The sequence below is a fragment of the Papaver somniferum genome, chromosome 1 (genome assembly GCF_003573695.1).
Source record: "Papaver somniferum cultivar HN1 chromosome 1, ASM357369v1, whole genome shotgun sequence".
Classification (NCBI taxonomy): Eukaryota; Viridiplantae; Streptophyta; class Magnoliopsida; order Ranunculales; family Papaveraceae; genus Papaver; species Papaver somniferum.
Window position 1 is genome coordinate 72,088,888 of NC_039358.1, and position 23,442 is coordinate 72,112,329.

Here is a 23,442-nt window from a genome sequence, read left to right on the forward strand (position 1 = left end):
GTTATGAACAAATATCTGTTGTATCATACAATGGAACTCCACACGGAAAAAAACCGAGAAACCTTGTACTATACTCTTGTTGAATTCAAAATAAATAAGGTATAAGTAGACTAAAAAAGTCTATTGAAGGAGATATCCTCTCGAATTTAGAATGTTTCAAAATTTATCAACCTAATTACACTTCTTTAAGACAACCTTTAATATATTTTTTTAAACCTTTCGATAAGTGCAATGGAACTTGGCAGAAATGCCATTTTGCTAGGTGACATAGGGTTAAACTTCACAAATGAAACAACCATCCTTGATAAGGGTACCACGTTTCCAAAACACATTCTCTGCATAATTCGCACTTACCCGATCTTTTTTTTCTTGACTAAAATTTATTCATCACATACTAAATAGAGGTTCTGCTCATAATCATTTATGCTTTAGAAATTAGCACACACACTTCAATGATGCATAAAACTGTTGGTAAACAAAGGGACAATGCACCAAACACAACTTATCTTTAATCTTGGTTGTAGCCTTATTACTACTTCACATGCAGAGTTTCACAAATTCTCCTCGTACCGTAAACCCATAATTTTACAATATTGTGTTATATATATCTTTACAAAGACTATTAATAATATACCACCTAGCAGTTACACATCTACTTTATGCAAGGCAGTTGTCATAACCTTTCCAACCCGCCTCTTTCTCTAAGCCGACTAAGTGTAATCAACTCGTAACCATTAAAACCATATACATGACGCATGCTTATGATTTAACTGATCCAATGATGCACACACCAACCAAGTGTTATCATTCTCCCAAGGATAAAATTATGGATATGCAAGCCTAGCTTACATTCCTGGATGCATCATGATTCCTGTCCATGCCCCAATTCCATTTGGCGCATGCTAATGCTTATCTCGTATTTCTAAATGCATCATGCATTCCTGACCATGCCAAAATTCCATTTGGTGCATGCCAATGCCTAGATTGCAATTATGAATCCATCATGCAATCCTTGTGATGTCCAAATCGTATTTGATGCATGCAACTGTTGCATATTTCCTAGGCCAGTTAACCAACCAGTGATACTAAGACGTACGACTTCACAATTGGGTTCACCACTATGGGAATACCACTTGTAGCAGAGTCAACGTCGCACGACATAATCTCTGCCGCCAACGAAAAACTCTCAAAATGCATATTCCCAATAGTTACTTCTTTATTTAAACATTATATATACTTTTTATCTCAAACCCTCAATTATATCACTCCCCCTAACACAAATCAATTTTTACAAGTTTTTATCTATTTTTAGAATAAATTTCTTAATTTAATTTCTGACATAACTTTTGATTCTTCCGATGATTAGATGGAAATGGATATCGCTCGGTATAATGAACATTACGATAATTGGATTGTAATAATATAGAACTGAGAAGCACTATGTTGCAATTTATTCAAGGAAAACACCTTAAGACTCCGGAGGCAAAAATAAGTACTTATATAAAAAGATGAAAATTTTAAGGGAGAATGAGGATTATTTCATTCCTAGATGTGTGTACTCTGATCAAGATTTCCAGTGTCGGTTCTGCATGGCATGACACTACATATTATGCTTTTTCAGGTGCAACCTAAATTAAATTATGAGTATGTTGCACGAAATATTCGAGGACATATTTCTACGCAAAAAGTGACTATAACACTTGGAAGAGTACGATGGTATCGGTAAAACAACAATAATGCAAATCTCATAATGTTTTGCGACATAATGATTAATCATTTTGGTCAAGGTTTTTGCGAAAACCCTGACGAGAAACTTTTAGAATAATACTAGCGGAAACAATGAAAGGGGCTTTCTAGGAACGCTACATAGTCTTATTACATGTTTTGGGTGAGAGATGGATGCCCTACCACTTGAAATGGTCAGAAAAAGTGTCATTAGGCCTGTTCTCTGGGAATAACAAGCAAGTTTTTCGATTTTCCATGCCAGGTGGATGGAAAAAGTGTTTCTCCACTACGATAAACTGTCAAATTTTAATGAAATAATATATTTAGTTGTGTTTGGCGTGACCCTTATTAATAATGAAAACCTATTCGTTTGGGTTTGGTGGGGTCCTCATGAGATTTAGGTACTATAATATATTCAGTGGACCGCTTTCCTTAAAAAAAATGCTATAATAATAACCAAAAACTATGAGATAAAAAGATATAATATGTGAAATAATAATCCAGAGACATGAATTTGTGCCGCTGGAGATAGAGTCTTGCCATTGGAGATAAATTTGTCACGTGGATAAGTTTCTATCGAGCGGCCAAGACCCTATCGCTCGGTAGAGACTTTGCCTCTATAAAAAAACACTTATAGTTTTCCAAGTAGTTTAGCTTGTTTGGTAAGTTCATAGTAGAGAAACTAGCAAATTTACCAATTTTACAACTCCATGGGACTTGCACATTGTGACCAGGGGACCTTTAATGATATGGATTTGCTACTTCGTAACTAGTAAAAGAAAAAGAGAACTCTAATACCACTTGAAACTAAAACTAAATTTGTACTGTTCCATACTCCAAAGTGGCTAGTTATTACAGGTCTGGCTAGTGAAGCGCAATAATGACGTGTTACAACATGGTCAGCCTAGTCAGTGTTCAGCCATGATGACGCTACATTGCATAGACCATGAAGCGCTAAGATGACGATATGCTGTAGAGTCAGTGGCCAAGTAATGAAGCTTATTAGCCGACACAGTGAAGCTTCATTGATGGAAGACAAGACAAGGCCAAATTGAGAAATGCAACATGCGATCATATCCGTGGAATTGAGTTGTCCCAAACTCAAAGATGATACAAGAGTGAAGAATATCCCAAGAGTTGGCCTATGCATTATTCCAAGGCTGGCCAAAGCTTGGATAACACAGACAAGCTAGTGATGCAAGAGTATGCATCACTATTGTCGAGCAATTGGCTAAGTAAAACGAGAATAACACATATGGCGCATATCGGCATCAGTTAGGAAGCATGTTGGCATGTATTTGGCTTAGATAAAGTGTCCTAGAAGGTTCAGATCAAGGACATCTGCAGTGATGCGCAAAAATGACGTAAAAGAGGCGCATTATGGCTCAAGTGTTGGTTATTGTATTTGCGAGCATGGCAATGATGTGAGACAAGTTGGAACAGTTATAAAGTGAGTTTATAACCTTATTAGAGTGTCCAAAACCGTTTGGGACAGGTGTGGCGTAAATTGGCACAAGTTGGAGAGTATGGTCATTTAGGCACAACTTTAGATGGTTATGGAAACTATCCCTTGGACACTTGGCCGTCCAAGGCTTGTGCGAAGGGTTGCACACGATTTTGGCCATTGTAACTACTGCATAAACAGTGTGAGGGGCATTGTAAATCAGTAGGAGATGAGAGGCTATCAAAAGGCTAGGTCTTGGGAGCGTTAAGTCCTTAATGGTGAGGCAGCTGTAGTCTGGGTATGGACAAAGTTTTGTTTATCTTCATTTGATACAATAAAATGGGTTTATTGTTTTATATTTTTGTATTCATTTTGTTGCTGATCTAGTGAGAGTGTCGAATGGAATGATGCATGGCAAATCTCTTATGCTTAGGGGGGCATATAGAGTTACAGAGAAAGAAAAAAAGCTTCTGATGCGTAAAGTCTTAAAAGTGAAGGCAGATGCATACTTTGATGTTAGTGTGCAAGGTTGAGCACTTGTGAATGAAGTTGATTCATTGGACCACAGAATATTGCCGGTCATGTCCTACGAAAAATTTTAGGCCGTAAAATGAGCATGCGACAATTTTCCATGCACCAATGGCCGAACGTGCATTATTATTTTTACAGCAGTATGCAGTCTAGATCAGTAGATGTAGAGAATTTACCCTCGCTATAACAAAGTTCCCCCATCTTTCATGGCCAAATACATACCCACGTTGCCATGACTCATCGTACCAAAACTCTAATATCTTTTTCACATAGGCATAAAGTGTGGTAGGCAGTACACCAGTACTAACGATTTAAGGGATAAGAAACAAAAATTGTTGACATTGAATGGTGATTCTTCATCATGTGATAATGTATCTTATTTTATCGGTTCCATATCACTAGTTTTCATTTTTGCTTCGCTCATACACCAGTTTTGTTGTTTGCAATTAGGGCTGTCAATGGATAAAAATCCGTCGGATATTGGCAATACCGATAAGGTTAAGGTTAAGGGTTATCGAATATCCGGTATCCGATAATATCCGTCGGAATTCAAAAATTCAATATCGATAAGGTTAAGGATAAGCTATCGGATATCGGATATTATTCCGTTATCTACTCATGATACAAAAAACTTCCAATAATTTCCGATAATTTCCGTTAATATTTAATAATTTCCGATAATTTCCGTTAATATTCAATAATTTCCGATATTTACTTAGGAGAGACGTAATCAAATGGCCAAAGAGTAAACCTAAAGGGTATTAGGTATCGAAAATTTCCGAAAATTTTATGATATAGTTATACACTAACGGTATCGGATATTAACCTAACGGAAACTCCCTTAACCGGTACCGTTATGTTAATAAACGGATATCCGTTACGTTAAGGTTATCGGATATCGGATAGCCGTTATGTCAGATATTAACCTAACGGAATCCGGATGTTCGGAAACGGAAACCCGATATCGAATATCCATTGACAGCCCTATTTGCAATGATAAGTACTGTCGTTGATATATAAGTGTACAGTCCTTATGCGCCCTTTGGGTTCTTCCCATTTCGAGCTTTTCATTTCGGTTGATAAGGATGAATAAGCACGTGAGGTATGTGTTTGTTCTTTTAACTGGTTAGTGGTTGCTCGTCACATTAATGTAGTCCCTACTGAACACAAGTGGATCATCATCGGCAACAAAATGACATTCTGTGCGAGATCTCCGTATCATATTGCATTTGGCAGCATCTACTTCTATCACGAATTTCTATCACGAATATGTGTATTTACTCATGTAGGGCCTGGGTATTGATTGCAATGGCCTATGATATTTTTTATTACAGTGACAAAAGCTGGTACATTCTTTTGGCATATATCCTGCGTATAACCCGCAACTTTTCTTCCATGCTCGCGTTCATTTGATGATAAGCCGAAGAAAATCCAAATGAGAAAAAGAACCCAATGCTGATATTTACAGTGCGCATGCCTTGCAAGGCCATGGCTCGCGAAATGAATTTTAAGAGGGGCGTTTTATCTTCCGGTCCCCGTATATTCGCATTACTCACGGTTGAGAATTGTTTCATTATACTATCATGGTTTAAATCACTGGAAACTGATGATTTCAATTGCTCCAAATGAAATTAGGGGAACAAATTTAAAAGTATCGCAATCAAATGATCAAAGTACAACTAAATGTTTAACTAGATCAATGATCTCATTAGTGTCTTTCCTACGACCACCAAAGACTCTCCCATTTCTTTCCTTCCACAAAATCCAGCATATTGCATGATGAATAATTTGCCAAAATCCAACATATTGAAGATAGATACTTGAGAGGCCCCCGAATTATCGTATAAAGTGAAATGACAAATCGTTTTGAGCACTGTTTCAATGAGCTGCCATTTCCTTTAGTCAATATGTGCCGATCCACCTGCCAAAATAAGCAGCTCTTGTATTCATCCAGCCATTATTTACAAGATGTTTTGTTGCATTTTAATACGATCTGCTGATCTGAAATTAAAAAGTCAAATTAAAAGAAACTATCGTATAAAAATATCCCGCAGAAGAACAATTATTAATAGCATGTTTGGATAATATATAAGAAATTATTATTTGACTTCTAAAAATTGAAAAGTCAAAAATCATTTTGCGAATCGAATTTCAAAACGAAATTTTTGAATCCAAAAGTCAAAATTTTCTGAAACAAAATAATTTTTATCTGACTTCTGCTTTTGGAAACTTCTGATTCTATTACCCGAATGACCTATAAGAGATTCGCAGAATGCCCAAGATATTTAAATTTTAAGTTATAAGACATCCGAGTGTTACATGATAAACTAAGACCACCGACTCCCCACTTCCGCCAAAGCGCCAACCCACACATTGTCTCTATTTTCTCCTCTACTAAAGTTGACTTATTCATCAAACCTCATCACAACCATTAATATTCACCAAAAAGAACTAAATCAAGGGTTGTAATTACACTGACTCATTCCTCCTTGTCATACCAGGTTGTGTAATAGTACACCACACTAGTAGGAGGTTATAAAAATAAGTAAACTTCTCCTAAGTGTGTATACTGTAAACTCTTTTGACTCATGTAAAGATTTCTTTTTTCAGAGTCAAGAAGTCTTATAACACACACTCTGTAAACCCACCAACAAGAAGAAGAAGAAAAAAAAACCAAACCTTGTTTCTCACTGTTGTAATTCAAGATTTGGGGATCTCAAATCGGATTCTAATTAGGGTTTGAGAGAAATTTTTTCTATATTTTTTTTTTCAATGGCGGATATAGTGAAACTGATCTTAGCTAAGCCAATTCAATTAGCTGATCAAGTATCAAAACTAGCTGAAGATCCACACTCATTTAAACAAGAATGTTCAGAATTGAAATCCAAGACTGAGAAATTAGCAGCACTTCTTCGTCAAGCAGCAAGAGCGAGTTCTGATTTATACGAAAGGCCAACACGGAGGATTATTGATGATACTGAACAGGTTCTCGATAAAGCTTTGGCTCTAGTTACTAAATGTTGTGCTAGTAAGAATTTAATGAAGAGAGTTTTTACTATTATACCAGCTACTCAGTTTAAGAAAATGTCTGGGAATTTGGAGAATTCGATTGGTGATGTTTCGTGGTTGTTAAGGGTTTCTGCTGCTTCAGCTGATGGAAGAGATGATGAGTATTTAGGGTTACCTCCTATTGCGGCTAATGAGCCTATTCTTTGTTTAATTTGGGAGCAAATTGCTACTCTTGTTAATGGATCAATTGATGATCGATCTGATGCGGCTGCTTCGCTTGTTTCGTTGGCTCGTGATAATGATAGATACGGGAAATTGATTATTGAAGAAGGTGGAGTTGGTCCGTTATTGAAATTGGTGAAAGAAGGGAGAATTGAAGGTCAAGAGAATGCTGCTAGAGCTATTGGTTTATTAGGTCGGGATCCTGAGAGTGTTGAACATATGATTCATGCTGGTGTTTGCACTGTTTTCGCCAAGATTCTCAAAGATGGTCCAATGAAAGTTCAGTCCATGGTTGCTTGGGCTGTTTCTGAATTGACAAACAATCATCCTAAATGTCAAGATCATTTCGCTCAGAACAATATCATTCGGTTACTTGTGGGGCATCTCGCGTTCGAAACGATTCAAGAACATAGTAAGTATGCTATTACTAGTAATAAAGCTGCTATGTCTATTCATTCTGTTGTTGTTGCTAGTAGTCATGATAAACAAATAACTGGTTCCGCTATTACCAACACCCCCACTGCCACCCCTAACAATAATGTGAAGGGAGTCAATGGGGATGAGAAACAGATTTTGGGTCAGATCCCTCATCCCATGGGGAAAAACAACCTCAATAACAGTATGCATAATGTAGTTAAGCACACAATGTCTACGATGCCTAGCAAAGTAGGACAGAGATCACCATCTAGTCCACTCCAACCCATTGTTAATTCTACTGGGCATCAGCAGAATCACTCCCTTGATAGCAAAAGCAGTCATCATTTGTCATCAGCTGCAAAAGGGAGGGAATTGGAAGACCCAGCTACCAAGACTGCAATGAAAGCTATGGCAGCGAAAGCATTGTGGCATCTTGCTAAGGGGAATTCTTCTATTTGTAAGAGTATCACCGAGTCTAGAGCGTTATTATGTTTTGCTGTATTACTTGAAAAGGGTTCAGATGATGTTCAGTACAATTCCGCTATGGCATTGATGGAGATTGCTTCTGTTGCTGAAGAAGACCCTGACTTGAGACGATCTGCATTCAAACCCAATTCTCCAGCTGCTAAGGCCGTCGTGGATCAAGTTTTGAAAGTTATCGAGAATGGTGATACAGACCTTCTCATCCCTTGCATCAAAGCAATGGGTCATTTGGCCAGGACTTTCAAAGCAACCGAGACAAGGATTATTGGTCCGTTGGTGAAATTGTTGGATGAGAAGGAAAGTGAAATTACAAGAGAAGCAGCAATTGCTCTCACCAAATTTGCTTGTTCGGGTAACTATCTCCACCTTGATCATGCAAAAGCTATCATTACTGCAGGTGGAGTTAAGCATCTAATCCAACTTGTGTACTTCTCCGAACAGAAAGTTCAGATTTCGTCTTTGGTATTGTTATGTTATGTTGCTTATCATGTACCAGATAGTGAGGAATTAGCTCAGGCAGAAGTACTTACAGTTCTTGAATGGGCATCAAAACAAGCATATATGATTCAACATCCGACACTAGACACACTTTTGCCTGAGACTAAAAGTAGATTAGAGCTTTATCAGTCTAGAGGAGGTAGGGGTTTCTATTAGAATTCGATGTCAAGTAAATTATTTTGTATTTCGTTTATTGTTCCATTGAGTGTATATATATTTCTGCCGTTGTTGTTTATTTAAGGGAAGACATTAGAAATCCATGAACAATCATATTTTGTTCTCTTTCAATTGATTTGCCATGGGTTTCTTTGTTATCTCATTTTATATTGGTTCTTCATTTATTCCTGTAAAAACAATGTTATTGAAAGAAGGCATAAAAACTCAGGATGGTCGTTGCATTAAATTTCTTGATAAGTTGTTACTTTTACCAGTTATTGATTCTGTTTTTCCTACAATCAAGTTGTTCAGTGAGACAAACAAACTCACAACTGTGGACATCCCGTGTATCAGATCCAGAAGGTGCGATTCTGGAGCGTAGTTACTAGCATGTAGTATGTGTTTTTGTGTCATCAGTGAGTACATGACAAAGTAACCTTAGGATTATGTTGCAGCATTTCTAGAGAAACCCGTGTTGCCCTTGGAGAATCATCAGAATTTCCCACCAATGAAACAGTACGAATTATTGAAGGAAACATCAACCCTAGAAATGGATACGATAATCAGAAAAGGAGTTGGCAGCGTATGCCATTTCACTATGTACCACCGACTGATTAAACTCACATTATTGCCCTGGAGGAATAGGTGTCTTCTCCCCAGTACGCAACGCAAGGACCCTTTGGACTGTTTTGTGGACCCAGTGTGGCTGGGGAGCCTGAGACGTTGGCCAAGTGTATAACAGTGGCTCGTGAATATTCTAGTACACGTTGAGGACCATAGTGGATTTTCGCTGTTGTTGACTTGTTGTAAGCATTTCGGGCAATCTCGGACAGATTATACAGACCATAGTACACGTTGGGGACCATAGTGGATTTTCGCTGTTGTTGTAAGCATTTCGGGCAATCTCGGACAGACATCTAAAGAGTTCTGACAAGGGACAGATTATCACAAACGATTTGGAGAAATTTCAGAAACGGGGTATGAAAAGTAGAACAGTATTAGGGAATCATGAAACAGACAAACACACAGCAGCCTGATTTCATTTATTCAAACAACAGTCATTGACCAATGAAGGCCGATCAAACTCGTAACCCAACAACATCCAAATTTGTTCATAAAACTTACAAAAGAGAATCAGAGAAAAGAAACCGAAGTTGATCATATCCGTGATATGCTTGTGGGTGTTGCGGTTTCATCATTCATGCACAACATGTACAGACGTATGCTCCAGCATTGACTGAATCATCTTGGCACGATGTACCACTATATGTTAGAGAAAATGAATTTATACAATAGTTTGGTTTTTTGGTCTTGATGGGATTGGAACTTAGGATCTATTGGTCACTAAGGACACTAGCTCATTTTCACTATTTATGAATGAACCTTTAGTCCCACATAGGGAAAACTAAAGATGATACCTCTCCATAAGTATTGAATTTTTTGATATTAGAGTGACCCTTGGGTCATTAGCACTTTTGTGCGAGGGAGAGGACTTAGACAATGGGCTAGTTGGTGCAATTGCACATTTTGGGCAACATTATGTTTATGCATGAACGTTTTTATATCAAACTTAAATTTGCATGAACGTTTTATATCAAAACATAATGACGCATGAACATTTCAAATCGATATTAAGTGATGCATGAACGTTTAAAACCGTTGGAAAAAAATATGAATTGATTGAAATTGTTTTAATGCGCGTTTATGAGACCTCTCTCTATTCTCCCCTATATAAAGCGATCACTTTCTCTCATTTCGTTTTTTGTCCAGAAGAGCTACTATCCTCTTCTTTTCGTCTTCTCCTCCTGTGTGGTCCTTTATTTTTCATTCCGTGCACAATCGTTGTTGAGGTCGTAAGAGTGAGCAAGTATTGTAGTGCTAACAGTGCTTGCAACGGGCAGTTTTATCCTGGATAAGAACTTGACCACAGGGTATAGGCATCACTCATTCTTGAGGCGTACCGGTCAAATATCGTGTTAAGGACAGCGTGTTGAACACGTGACTCTGTTCTCTGTTTGCAGTCCAATTGAGTGTTTATTTACCTTGCAGAAATTAATCTTTTTATTCTAACATCTTTCTTGAGTGTTTTATTGTTATAGACGCAACACTATATCCTGTAATGATGTTATGTTCTACGTAAACGTAACACGCAAAATGACACTCATCACAGTAACGCCCTTCTGGGATCTTTGCTACTGCAATACACTGTACATCATAGTCCGCGGACCCGTAGGCACCTAATTGCCCGCCAGCGCCATTCACATATCTGTATATGTAATCTAAAAATATCAAAAGGTTACATGGTTGTTTCAATAAATCAAAAGATATATACGAACGATGAGTTTGAAAGGTTTCATTTGAAATTGCTCTTCAATCCCATAACAATGAAATGCCGAAGCATAGAATTGTAATCATTTATTAAAAAAATAGGAGAAGGCAATTAGGTTGCTTGTGTAGCTTACCCGAATCTAAGAGCAATTAGAATGACCAAAAGAAAGGGAGAGAAAATTAGATGAGTTTTCTCCATGTATAATTTGAAAATCGATTAGATGGGCTTTTGATCTTGAGTGTTGAAAACTCTTTGGATTAATCACAGTTGACATTGGGTTATTTTTAAATCGCAAAAAATGAAAATGTATAGCAACGACGAATTAATGCTTCCCACCACTATCAAAAATTAAAGCTCCCAAAAGACGAAAAGGTACCTAGACGGCACCCATAGGTAGAAGTAGAACTCAATAGTCAATATCAACGGGGTCAGTTGTCCGACGGGGTCAATTCCAAGCTCTCCCGAATAGAGAGAGCTGGTCCAGTTAAATGAGCCGTAAGCCAATTATTATGAACTCTATATTCTGAATCTCTGATGTTTTTGTCAGATAAAGGATTTGGAGGATGAATTTTGTTTCAAAAATCTTTGTTCCTAGTTAACTCTTTATAATGGGCCTAAGCCACAGACTTAAAGTCTCACTTTGAGTACATGAAGTTTGTAAAGTCTCATTTTTCACCACCCTAGCAATTTAAACTAGAATCCTATTAGTGAAAACTACTACCACACCCATTTTTTAGATTTTGGACACTGTGAAACTCATACTCAGAAAACTTCAGGCGCGCACCCATTTCCTATACGAAAATTATTCTCAAACCCATAATTTATGAAATTCTGTTTTGCTCTTCTCTGAAGGAAAAAAAAAACACTTCTTCAATTCATTTTCTTCTTCCCAAGGGTAAATCTTCATAACAGTTGAATTATGATTCTTAGTGCTCACTCCCAATGGATCAGTGATGGTGTAATTAGGGTTTATAAAGGAGAGATGCGGAATCGGTAAGGTTTTTAATCTCGATCTCTTGATAAAAAATTTATTTTAGATCTGATTGATGCAACTAAGGTTGGTATTATGGGATTGTGATTCAATTTGAGGTTTCTATACGATTTCCTTTACTGATTCGAAGGGTTTCTTTTGGTTTTCAAGTAATGAGGTTTCACTCTCAGTCTTCATTAATTATTAATTTTTGGAGTTCGTTCAATTGATTTCCTGAACTCGTAGCAAAAACAATTTGTTCCTGGTGTTCGATTACATTTTCCGAAAATGGTTGTTTTTTGCTTATGTTCATATTGTCGCTGGATCCTTTACCCAATAGGGCAAGATGATGCGGCTGGATGCAACTTTAGTTTTAATCCGCGCTTATCCACGAAAAATGGTTTGTAGCGTTGCCCAAATTCTGCTGATATGGTTCTGTAGTACGAAAAGTTATTTCGTCTAAGAAATCCATAACTTCAAAATCCAACTTCAGAGAGCAAACTAGCATATTATACTTTGAAGTATTTGTAAGAAAGACAACTTTTTTCTTTTTTGTAGCGTGTGGGAAGACAAGGATCCGGCAACAAGTTGTTTCCTTTTTTATGATCGACAACAACATCTCATTATTACACCAAGAAGACGATTGGAGTAAATGCGTTATGTACTAGTACTGCAACCAACAAAAGAGGATGAGTCTATCTTTGGCTCCTGTAAACTATACTTAAATCAGTTATAAGGTTTCTGCCATTTTCGTGAGGGAGAATAAGCTAAGACTCAAGTATATTGGCTTGATGTCGTTGAGGGCGTTGCGCTGCTGTTCATGGTTGCTGCCAATCATGTCAGCGAGAATTACATATAACGAAGATGGCAGTGATGCTATCTACCGTATAGCGGCTGAATAGTAGGAGATCAAAGAGGTGTTGGACAAGTTTGAGTTGAATTAGTTTGAGATGGAGAAGTTTAGTGTTTTGAATCTGAGATAATAAAACAGGGAGAAGCTCAGGATGATAAAAAAAAAGGAAAAAAAGGTATTGGTCGCTACTCGCTAGTTTATCTTGGTTCAGTCTCATATGACCCATGCTCTTCTTTTTCTAAATATCCACTACTCCCACCACTCCATAGACCATGCACGCATTTATTTTCTTTTGTTTCAATTGTTTATTTTCTTGAAGCACATGGTGCCCATTACTGAGTCTCATGAAGATGAGGTGTTGCCGTGTTGGTCTATGGTCAGTGAACATTGATGAAGTTTTTGGAGTTATTGTTTGTGTTGGTGTCGGTCATAATGGTTGAATAATTTGTTATGCAGCTATGAAAATGATTGCATAACTTGTTATGCATATACAAAAGTTGTTGCATGACCTATTATGCAGTCTCGTAAATGGTTGCATAACACATTATGCAGTGTTTTTTGTTTTTGCATAATTTTTTATGCAGTCCAGAAAACGGTTGCATAACACTTTATGCAGCTATTTTTTTTGTTAGTATTGAAACCAACAAAAAATAAGGTTGCATAACTTGTCATGCGCCTACGATAATATCTACATAACATATTATGCAGTCGTGAAAATATGGTTGCATAATGCATTATGCATCGAGAAAATTGTTGCACAATCTTTTATGCATCGAGAAAATATATGCATAACCTGATATGCATCCGTAAATATGGATGCATAATGCATTATGCATCAATTTTTTTATGTACGCACTAAAATCAACCAAAACAATAGATACATAACTTGTTATAGAATATGCATAATTTGTTATGCAACCGAGAAAATGGTTGCATAGTTCGTTATGCGTCTGCAGAATGTGTTATGCATATTTTTTGGTAGCTACATAATGATTATGTATCAAGTTTTCGAAAATTTTGCCTAAAATGATGATCACCTCTGATTTTTTCGTGAAAAACAAAAATTTGATATTCTTGTTTGTACTCGTTGCGTAGCTCTCTTAAAAAGATTTCCAACGATATAAAATTTGTAAAATTCCAAGGCGCGGATTTTTAGATATGTTATATCCAAGTTGCGTTGCCAAATATACCCCTGATGCATAACCTGTCATGCGGATGCATAATCCGTCATGTAGACAATTTTAATAATTTCATATAATTATGGGTGTCACAGAACTAAAAATTAATTGTGGGTCTGACAATGAGAATATTATCTTTTTTGGGCCTGCGCCTAATTTTCCCATCCTATTATTGGGGCCGTAAAAGGGGTGGAAAATTTGGGGCTTTATAGGGTCATGTAATAGTAAATGAAGTTATCCCTTATCACATCATATTCCTAATGTCTATCATATCCTTACCTAAATTTCACTATTCATAAAAAAGAAAAAAAAATCCTAAATCTATAATCTTCTCATTTTCCTTCTCTTCTCATTGACAAATCATGATTTCATCATGATGAAGATCATAAAAAAAAAAAAAAAAAAAAAAACTAAATCTATTATCTTCTCCCCATCCTCCTCTTCTCATTCATAAATTGTGATGAAGATGATGAGCATAATTTTATCATGATGAGGATGATGATCATAAAGAAAACCCAAAACTATTTTCTTCTCCTTATCATTCAAAGATCATGATAAAGATGATGATCATCATAGAAAGAAAAACCTAAGAAAATCCACCATTTATTTTTGTTTTAAATGGTTAACAAAATCCAATTCGATGAGTTTCGGATAAAAAAAAAACAGTTTCTGAAGATGTTTACGGCTGGGAGTTCTTAGATTCCCAACCGTGAATCAAGATTACGGCTGGGATAGTTTGTCGACCCAACCGAAAGTCCATGTTTCAGCTTGGTTTTCCTAACAGAAAGATTTTTCATTTTTTTTTTTGGTTTTCCGAACCAGTTAAGACTAAGTTTTCCCAGCCGTAACTGCAGTTACGGCTGGGAAAACCTAGTCGTAACTGGTCATGAAAACTAAAAAAAAAATTCAAAATTTCTTTTGGTTCTGAGTTCTTTATTTCCCGACCGTAAATAACAAATACGGCTTGGAACACCATCAGTTCCTAGCCGTTTTGGGGTTCTACGATTGGGTCGACAAACTATCCCACCCGTAATCTTGATTCATCGTTGGGAATCTAAGAACTCCCAGTCATAAACATCTTCAGACACTGTTTTTTTTTTTACCCGAAATTCATCGAATTATATTTTTTTAACCATTCAAAACAAAAATAAATGGTGGGTTTTCTTAGTTTTTTTTTTCTATGATAATCTTTGAATGAGAAGGAGAAGGAGAAGAAAATAATTTTGGGTTTTCTTTATGACCATCATCCTCATCATGATGAAGTTATGCTCATCATCTTCATCATAATTTATGAATGAGAAGAGAAAGATGTGAAAAGATAATAGATTTAGTTTTTTTTATGATCATCATCATGATGAAATCATGATCATCATGTTCATTATGATTTGTCAATGAGAAGAGAAGGGGAAGGAGAAGATAATTGATTTGTTTTTATTTTTAATGAATAATTTGATTTTGGTTTATTTATGTGTAAGGATAAATTGAACTTTTTATATGGATTGTGTTCCCCCTATCCACAGTTTATTTTCTGTTATCATTTTAAGCCCCCAAAAAGTCACCCCCATACAACCCCAATAATAGGATTCTTAAACTACATTAAGAAATACAAATGTTTCAAGGAATCGCTTATATATCGGTTATGTTAAAGGGTCGGGATCCGATAACAAAAGGGTTTGACAAAGCCTTTTGACAAATCATGAGACCCACTAGATTTTAGATATCTAACAGTCTAAATCATGGATAACATGGCAGTGGAAATACTTATGTCGCTTGTTTGGATTTGATTAATTAACTTTTATCGATTCTAATCAACAAACTTGATTTGAAGGCTCGATAGTTTATCATCACTGGTTTGGAAAATCACTCTGAGTAGTGCATGGTTATATATCACCATAGCCTTCTATATCAATTTTTTTAATTCGATTTCAGGAAGAAAAAAAATCATGAAAGAAAGAAAAAAATAGATTCAAAAATAGGTTTGATTTTGATCCAAACAAAATTAAACCCCAGCTGGTTAGGTTCAAGATGATTAGAGAGAAAACGTGAAGAAGAACCATCTGATGATGGTTGACTAATTATGTCCACAAATTAAACATTCGTATATATCTGAACTGTAAAATCCATTAATCATAATGTATGATTATAAATTTAATCTCTACCGTAAAGATACCAAGCCTTTTGTCTTTCTCTTGTTTTTCTATGCACGATTAAAATCATGTGTCTGAAAATGTGTTAGTTGAGAATCAGATCACAAGAACAATCTTTGATTCTAAGACCATCCATCTCAACGTTTCAGATTAAACTATTATGTTAGAGCACTGCTCGGTCGAACTCGCAAGCGTTGCTATCTCAAAATTGTTTGTCAAGTTTAGTGATCAAAACTATAAGTCTTGATTTCTAGTCTTGACCATTTAAATTTGCGAAAATTGTACCTAAAAGGATAAACACCTTCAGATTTTTCGTAAAAACTCTAAATTTGATATTATTGTTTGTACTCATTGTGTAAATCCCTTTAAAATCTTTTCGACAAAATAAAATTTGTAAAATTCCAAGACACGGATTTTTAGATATGTTCTATTCAAGTTTGTTTGCCAATTATACTCCTGAAAAAATAAGATACATAAGGAGTTATAATAATTAAACTAAAAAGGAGGGGAATTTCGGGCTTTCAGGTCCGAAAAACTACCACCAAACTATTTTTAATCTTTTTTTTATCAAATTACACATTTGTGTTAGGTTTCATTTTGGAAAAAATTTGCCATAGAAGGAGCCCTCTTCCTTCGGTCCCTCCGATAGGTCAGCCTAATAATAAGATTGACTTACCATTTATTATTATTTTGATGCAAAACAGGGGATTTTATTAACCTAATGAAACTTGAAAAGACGAGGGTACCCAAATATACCTCAATCTAAAACTTTTCATCCTTATAAGTCCTTTTTCCGAAAGTGATTGTCTATGAACTGAGTCGAGAAAATGCAACTAATCGGTTCACACTTTGTGTGATCGTCTTGGATACGAGATCGAAACAATACAACAACGAAGTATGCTTACTTGATAAAGAGGTTTGGACTTAACCAAACACAATAGGATTTACTTATCAAGTAAATAGGAATTAACGTTTGTGTGATTTACTTTAAATTATAGTAAAGACAATTATAATTGTGGAATAAAAGTAAATGACACAACAAGATTTTGTTAACGAGGAAAACCGCAAATGCAGAAAAACCCCGGGACCTTGTCCATAATTCAATACTCTCAAGATTAAGCCGCTATACAAAATTACACCTAACTTCGTATAGTTGAGACCAAGCAACTAAACCTATAGTTCACCTACTTCTGTCTGTATTCCCACGCCTCCAACTCATAAATAAGTCACGTACTTGGAACAATTCCTTTGGTTCGTATTCCAAACAGCAAAGGAACAACAAATATGTTTGGTATCAACTCTCTTCAACCAAGTGATATGAGTCGGACAAAGGCTCTTCTGTTTATCTGAACATAAACTCCTTTTTCAGGTCCTTAGATCTATCTTATGTTCAATTACGGAATTATTCGTTAAGATTTTGCAATTAACACTCTTAATCCAAAGAATTGTGTTGATGCCAATCTACTCAATTAATCAATCCAATTATATCACAAGGATAAAACCAATTATTAATTAGATCCTCTTTTTACCGAAACAAGTATTGTGCACACCAAAGATTATGAACCCATAAATCAGAAATCTTCAATATATTCTTCATCTTAAAATATTCTTAGATCTTCAATAAACACCTGCACACAATCACTTGAATCTCTTGTGATCAATCACGCACAGAAAGGAGTATGTTAACAATGGATTATCACAAGATCGTCTTTAGAACTAACAACAGTCTAAAGATCCTTTTCGAAACTCTGAACTAGTTTGAGTAAATATTATATCAGAAGAGAAGATCCTCAAGCATAAAAAAACTAGGTACAATCAAAGTTCAACCACCGTTAGTCAATCAAATAAATGAAAAAAAAAAGATAAACCGCAATTATCTAGTTTCCCACCAATGGTACTAATAGAGCTTCTCAATCTCAAAGAAGACTGTAAACTGAGCGGCCGTAAGAGATTTCGCCTGATTAGGTTACTCTCCTCTCCGAATAGGCGGCTTCACCAGTAGCAGCACAACCAGAGGTAGTTTGCTGTTACGAAGGATTAGTTTGCTAGAAATGCAAACTTCAAGTATTTATAGACTAGGAAGTTTGGACACCAAGGAATTTCCAAAACCGAAAATATTCTCAAGATATTCATTAAAGCACAAATTCGATTTCCATAATTCCTGGAAATGCTCTGTCCAAAAAATAATGATTGAAATCTCTCAGAAAATCTTTAATTAGTAAATGCACATTACTAATTGTTATTTCCTAAAAATTAAATTAATAACCTTAATTAAAATATTCTTAACTTATTTGTGTTTCCATCTTGGGATTCTTTTCCCTTAGCTATTAAGGAATAACTTTGAACAATTAAATAATAAACATTCACAGTACGTGTTCAAAGTATGTTGACATCCTAACTTTGTAATTTCTCTTTCATACTTACAACCTTGAAACCGATTTGCCACACTTCCAAACAAGTTTAGAATTGGTTCATGTGACTTTCAAGAACTATGTGATTGATCAAATAACATTAAATCAAAAATCATGGGTTTAATGGTTCTACCAAAACAAGTTTCGTTTCTGACTCCATGTAAGTACTGTGCATAGTCACACTAGCTTTCCAAAATTCGGTTGACTAGGTACTAGGATCGGTTCCCCACATATATATAGTATCTCACTTGAATGTGTTGTACGTGTCCATAGGATCGGTTCCCCTTTTCCTAAAAACGTGTTGCACATGTCCATAGAATCGGTTCCCCTTTCTGCTATAAACCTACTGCACCTCATACAAGGATCGCTTCCCCTTTGTGATGTACTGCACCTCTTACTAGGATCGGTTCTCCTTTTCCCGGATTTGGTCAGACATAAAATCACAAACCCGATCATACCATCTCAGGTGATTACTTAAGATCGGTTTCACTAATAAAAGTCATACCAATACATAAGTCAGGCCTTTGTGAATAGTTTTACCAAGAACACAACAAGTCATGAGAGGTTCTACTAATCACACATATTGGTTGTTCATAAGATAAGCAATGGATAACAAAACCAATAACACCTGGCGATTTCCTTTTCGATTCACAAACCAAGTTCATGAATTTACTTCCTTAGAACGCATGTAAACATTGTTCCCTAGGATGAAATCCTCACCTCATACCCATACATAATCACAATAGCATTCAAATGATTATGGCGATGTCTTATCTACAAAGTTTAATGGTTAAGCAATAAACCTCGCATTGTATTCCTTAATACTATGTCTATCTAGAGTTCAAACATGCTTCGCAGTTTTGTTTTCAATATGCACGACTTGAAAGATACGTTAGGTATGAAAAAGTTCAACTCAAATATCACTAACCTCAAGTGGAAGGATGATTGTTGTCGTTGTAGATCCTTGCTTCTTCACATCTTCAAGTCTTCGCAATACTTGTAATGTATCATATCCTAATACTTTCAAGCTAACCTATGCGAAGTTGACTCTAGTACATAATCAAGCGACTCTTAACATGAGTTTTGATTTACTAAAATATGACAACCAAACTTGACATACTAACGCTTGGTGGGTTCAAATGATCTATGCTTTAACAAAACTGGAACAAAAAGATTCATATCCTCCAATATTGCATTTCCAACAAAACTTGGAGGATATTCATACCAAGTTTGAGAAATGTTATGAACTCTAGCATGCTTAGCCAACCTATCTGTTGGATTGTTTATTTTCCTACTGATACATTTTCATATCCAAAAAGGATGTTTCCATCTTAGTTTTAATGTCTTGTATCATAGTATGATTCTCATATGCAACATGATGAAGTTCTCCATTAACTGCCTTGATTACCAAGTCTACATCCATTTCGAAACTTGCAAACTGTACCTTTAAATATTCTGCACACTTCATAGACTGTAGAAGCCCTCTGCATTATGCCGCTCCAGTACTCAAGAGTCCATTGGCATGATTATATCTTGCTTGAATGAATTCTCATGCAAAAAAACGATAGATTAGTCCCCATCTTGAGCAAGCAACATGATTAATAATCTTAAAACATGCATCGCAACAAAAAGAGGTATCTGGAGATTGTGGTGGTTTCCAGTTAATCGTAGAATCATGCACCCTATTCTGACTAGTTTGATGTTGTTTCAGCGTTTGTTTCATGTAGATGCATTCAACGGCTGAATTAATCTGATTACTTCCACTGGGTTTGGTTTGATATCCTCAAAGACACATCAGCATCTTGCTTTCCAAATCTCCCAAGATGTATTTTTCATAATCACTGTCCAGTTCTCAATCAGATCAATTAATTCATTAGAAAATCAACTTTGAATCCATTCCTGAACTGTAGAATCAGTAGTATGCATGCTTCTCCTATCTCATGGAGTTGTAGACCAAATGGCTCTTGCAAAAGAGCACTCCCACAATATATGTTTTGTAGTTTTAATTCCTTGCCTGCAAACTTTGCACTGCTCACCCCCATAACTCAGTACTCTTGCATTCTTTCATTAAAAGGTACAATGTCTACCATACACTTCCACAACAAATATTTTATTCTTGGTAACGTTGGGACATTCCTTATGCACTTCCAGATTCTTGCAGCCGCTTCACCTATAACAGTGTTTCGACTTTTCAACTCAACCAGTTTTTTATAAGCTGACTTTACAGTAAAGTCACCATTCCTTATCAGTGTCCAAATAAGCTAATCTTCCCCTTTATGTGGTATCCTCATTTGAAAGATCTTTAATGTATCATACTGGTTAAATAATTCTTGACTCACTGTCACATTACATGTCTTAGTATCATGATCAATTATATCCGCCACTTTATTGTAAGTATTTGCAACTTCCATCTCCACGGCTGGGATAGGAGGTGCTTGTATGCCTCGAATCCAATTGTCAGACTAAATGGATATTATACTTCCATTACCAACTATTCAGAGACTATACTTGAAAATGAACTGCATACTCCCTTGAATGCTTTCCTGGGCCCAAGTTGAATTCTTTTTTTTCCTTGCATGCAGTCCTGATGTAGTTGGAAAATAATTTTCTTTTAAGGCTTTAACCCACAACTTATCTTCATTCTTTAGTAATCTCCTAGCATCTTTGGTCAGAAGAGCTCTGTTGAAGCATTTTAAGTTTCTAAAACCCATTCCTCAATTTTGTTTATGTTTGTTAATGGTTGGCCAGCCAGTGTGAAATAAACCTTTTGAATCATGTTTCCCCCACTAAAAATTCCTTTGTATACTATCCAATTTTTTATAGTAGCATATGGTACTTTGAAAATCCCCATGTGATCTGATGGCACGGCATTGAGAACATTCTTCACAAGAATTGATCTTCCTGACTGATTAATGAACTTCCCTCTCCATCTGGTTAGTCTGCTTTTGTGTTGACAACTAAACTAGAAAAAGAAGTAGTTTTTTTTCTTATTAAGGAATAATGGGATTCCCAAGTACTTCTCTTCTAGACTCATTTCCTTCGTCTTCAAACTTCTTAGCAGGATTTCGCATTTCCTTGGATGCATTTGTTTCGAGAAAAAGACAGCAGATTTATGAAAATTAATTTGATGTCCTGACATGTTGCCAACCTGAAGTAAATTTGTTACATTGTGGATGTCAGCCTTGGCAAAAACAAGACAATCATCTGCGAAAAGCAAATGAGTGACTTGAGGGGATTTTCTTGATATCTTAATGCCTTGAATCTTATCATCCATTTCAGCTTTGGCCAAAGCACGAGTGAAAACTTCCATGGTGAGTAAGAATAATTATGGCGATATGGGATCGCCTTACCGTATTCCTCTTGTTAGATTTAAAGCTTTTCCCGGGGAGTTATTTAGAAGAATTTGAATTTCCGTAGTACTCACACATTCCTGAATGAAACCACACCATTTACTATTAAAACTCAGTTGTTTCATAACTTTGTCAAGAAAGGACCACTCACACGATCAAAGGCTTTGGACATGTCGAGTTTAAGTTCCATATAACCCTTCTTTGTTTTCTTTCTCTTCATGCAGTAAATAATCTAATGAGCTAATGTGATGTTATCTCCAATATTTCCTCCAGACACATATGGTGCTTGCATGGGGGAAATAATTTTATCTAGATGCCGCTTTAGTCCATTTTCCAAAATCTTCTCTAATGAGCTTATATGTTGAATTACATAAAGCTATTGGTCGATAATCTCTACAAGTTTGAGGTAGCTTGCATTTAGGTATAATGCAGAGGTTTGTTCTATTCATCTTTTAAAGAAATCTTCCAGTACAGAAAAAAATTGTATCATATTAATGACATCATCATTTATTGTGCTCCAATTCGCTTGAAAGAAACCCGGTGGAAACCATCTGGTTCCGGTTCTTTCCAAGGTTGCATCTGCTTCAGAGTATGTAAATTTCATCCTTATTAGGCATTCTTGTGAGAAAATCATTATCTTCTTCAATAATACAAGGTGGCACGAGAGTTAGCAGTTCCCCATCTGAATCTAGATTGGATGCAGTTATTATCTCCTTAAAGTGGTCAACTAACAAGGATTCAAGTTGATCTTTTCCACTGCACCAAGTTCCATCTTACATCTTTAAAGTTTCAACTTTATTTCTCGACCTTCTCCGATTTTCTTGGAGATGAAAATGCTTTGTATTTTGATCTACTTCATGGAAGAAAATGTCTCTAGATTTATGTTTATAGAAAACCTCTCAACGCTGATGCCGCTCTTCAATTTCCTTTTCTATTTCTTGCACAAATTTACTATTGTCCGAGCCACATGAGCCAGGTTTTTGAAGCTCACTTAACTGTTGTTGGAGTTCTTTGAGTTTTTCATGTATATTTCCGAAGTTGCTTCTGTTCCAGAGTGAAAGATCTCTTATAGTTTATGCCAACTTTTTATCAAGAACATAGCCTGCTGATCCTCTATGATGTTTGGACCAAGAAGATTGTATTTCAAGTTTACAGCTAGCATCTCTTAACCAACATTCGTAAAACTTCCAGTTATTTGCACTACAAACATTGTTAGGAAACAAATCTAATAGTATAGGACAATGATCACAAGATAAGAAAGGCAAGTGATTCAGACAAGAATCAGGAAAATTTAATAACCAATCATAGTTCATTAAAGCTCTATATAGCCTCGATTTTATTTTCCTTGTACCATGTTTATTATTTGTCCATGTGAATGGATTTCCATGGTAACCAAAGTCACTTAAACCAGCCTCATTAATGATTTTGCTAGCTTTATAAGAAAAAGAAGAAGATCCACTATTATTAACTCTTTCATCTTCATGTTAGATGATATTTAAGTCACCAATAAGAATCCATGGGCCAGTAATATCGTAAGTCAAGCATACATCTCTTATAAAGTTCCATTTTTCATTCTTTCCTGTGGATATGGGGAACCATAAACACAAGACAGTAACCATCTTGGTTTAGAAGGGTCACTATGAACTAAGCAGTGTATCATGTTTCAATCATGGTATATGATATCTAGATCACATCCATCTTTCCACATAAGACAAATTC

General features: G+C 35.9%; 1 protein-coding gene across 1 annotated transcript; it reads left to right on the forward strand.

Annotated features, from left to right (window-relative positions):
• Positions 1–6,284: 6,284 nt before the first annotated feature.
• Positions 6,285–8,743, forward strand: LOC113290538. The gene has a single exon (XM_026540131.1). It carries the CDS (start codon positions 6,473–6,475, stop codon positions 8,483–8,485), a length of 2,013 nt encoding a protein of 670 aa, XP_026395916.1. The 5' UTR covers positions 6,285–6,472; the 3' UTR covers positions 8,486–8,743.
• The last annotated feature ends 14,699 nt before the right edge of the window (positions 8,744–23,442 follow it).

Bases quoted from the DNA above. Each gene is read 5' to 3' on its own strand.
- LOC113290538 (XM_026540131.1), top strand. From the start codon at position 6,473: ATGGCGGATATAGTGAAACTGATCTTAGCTAAGCCAATTCAATTAGCT.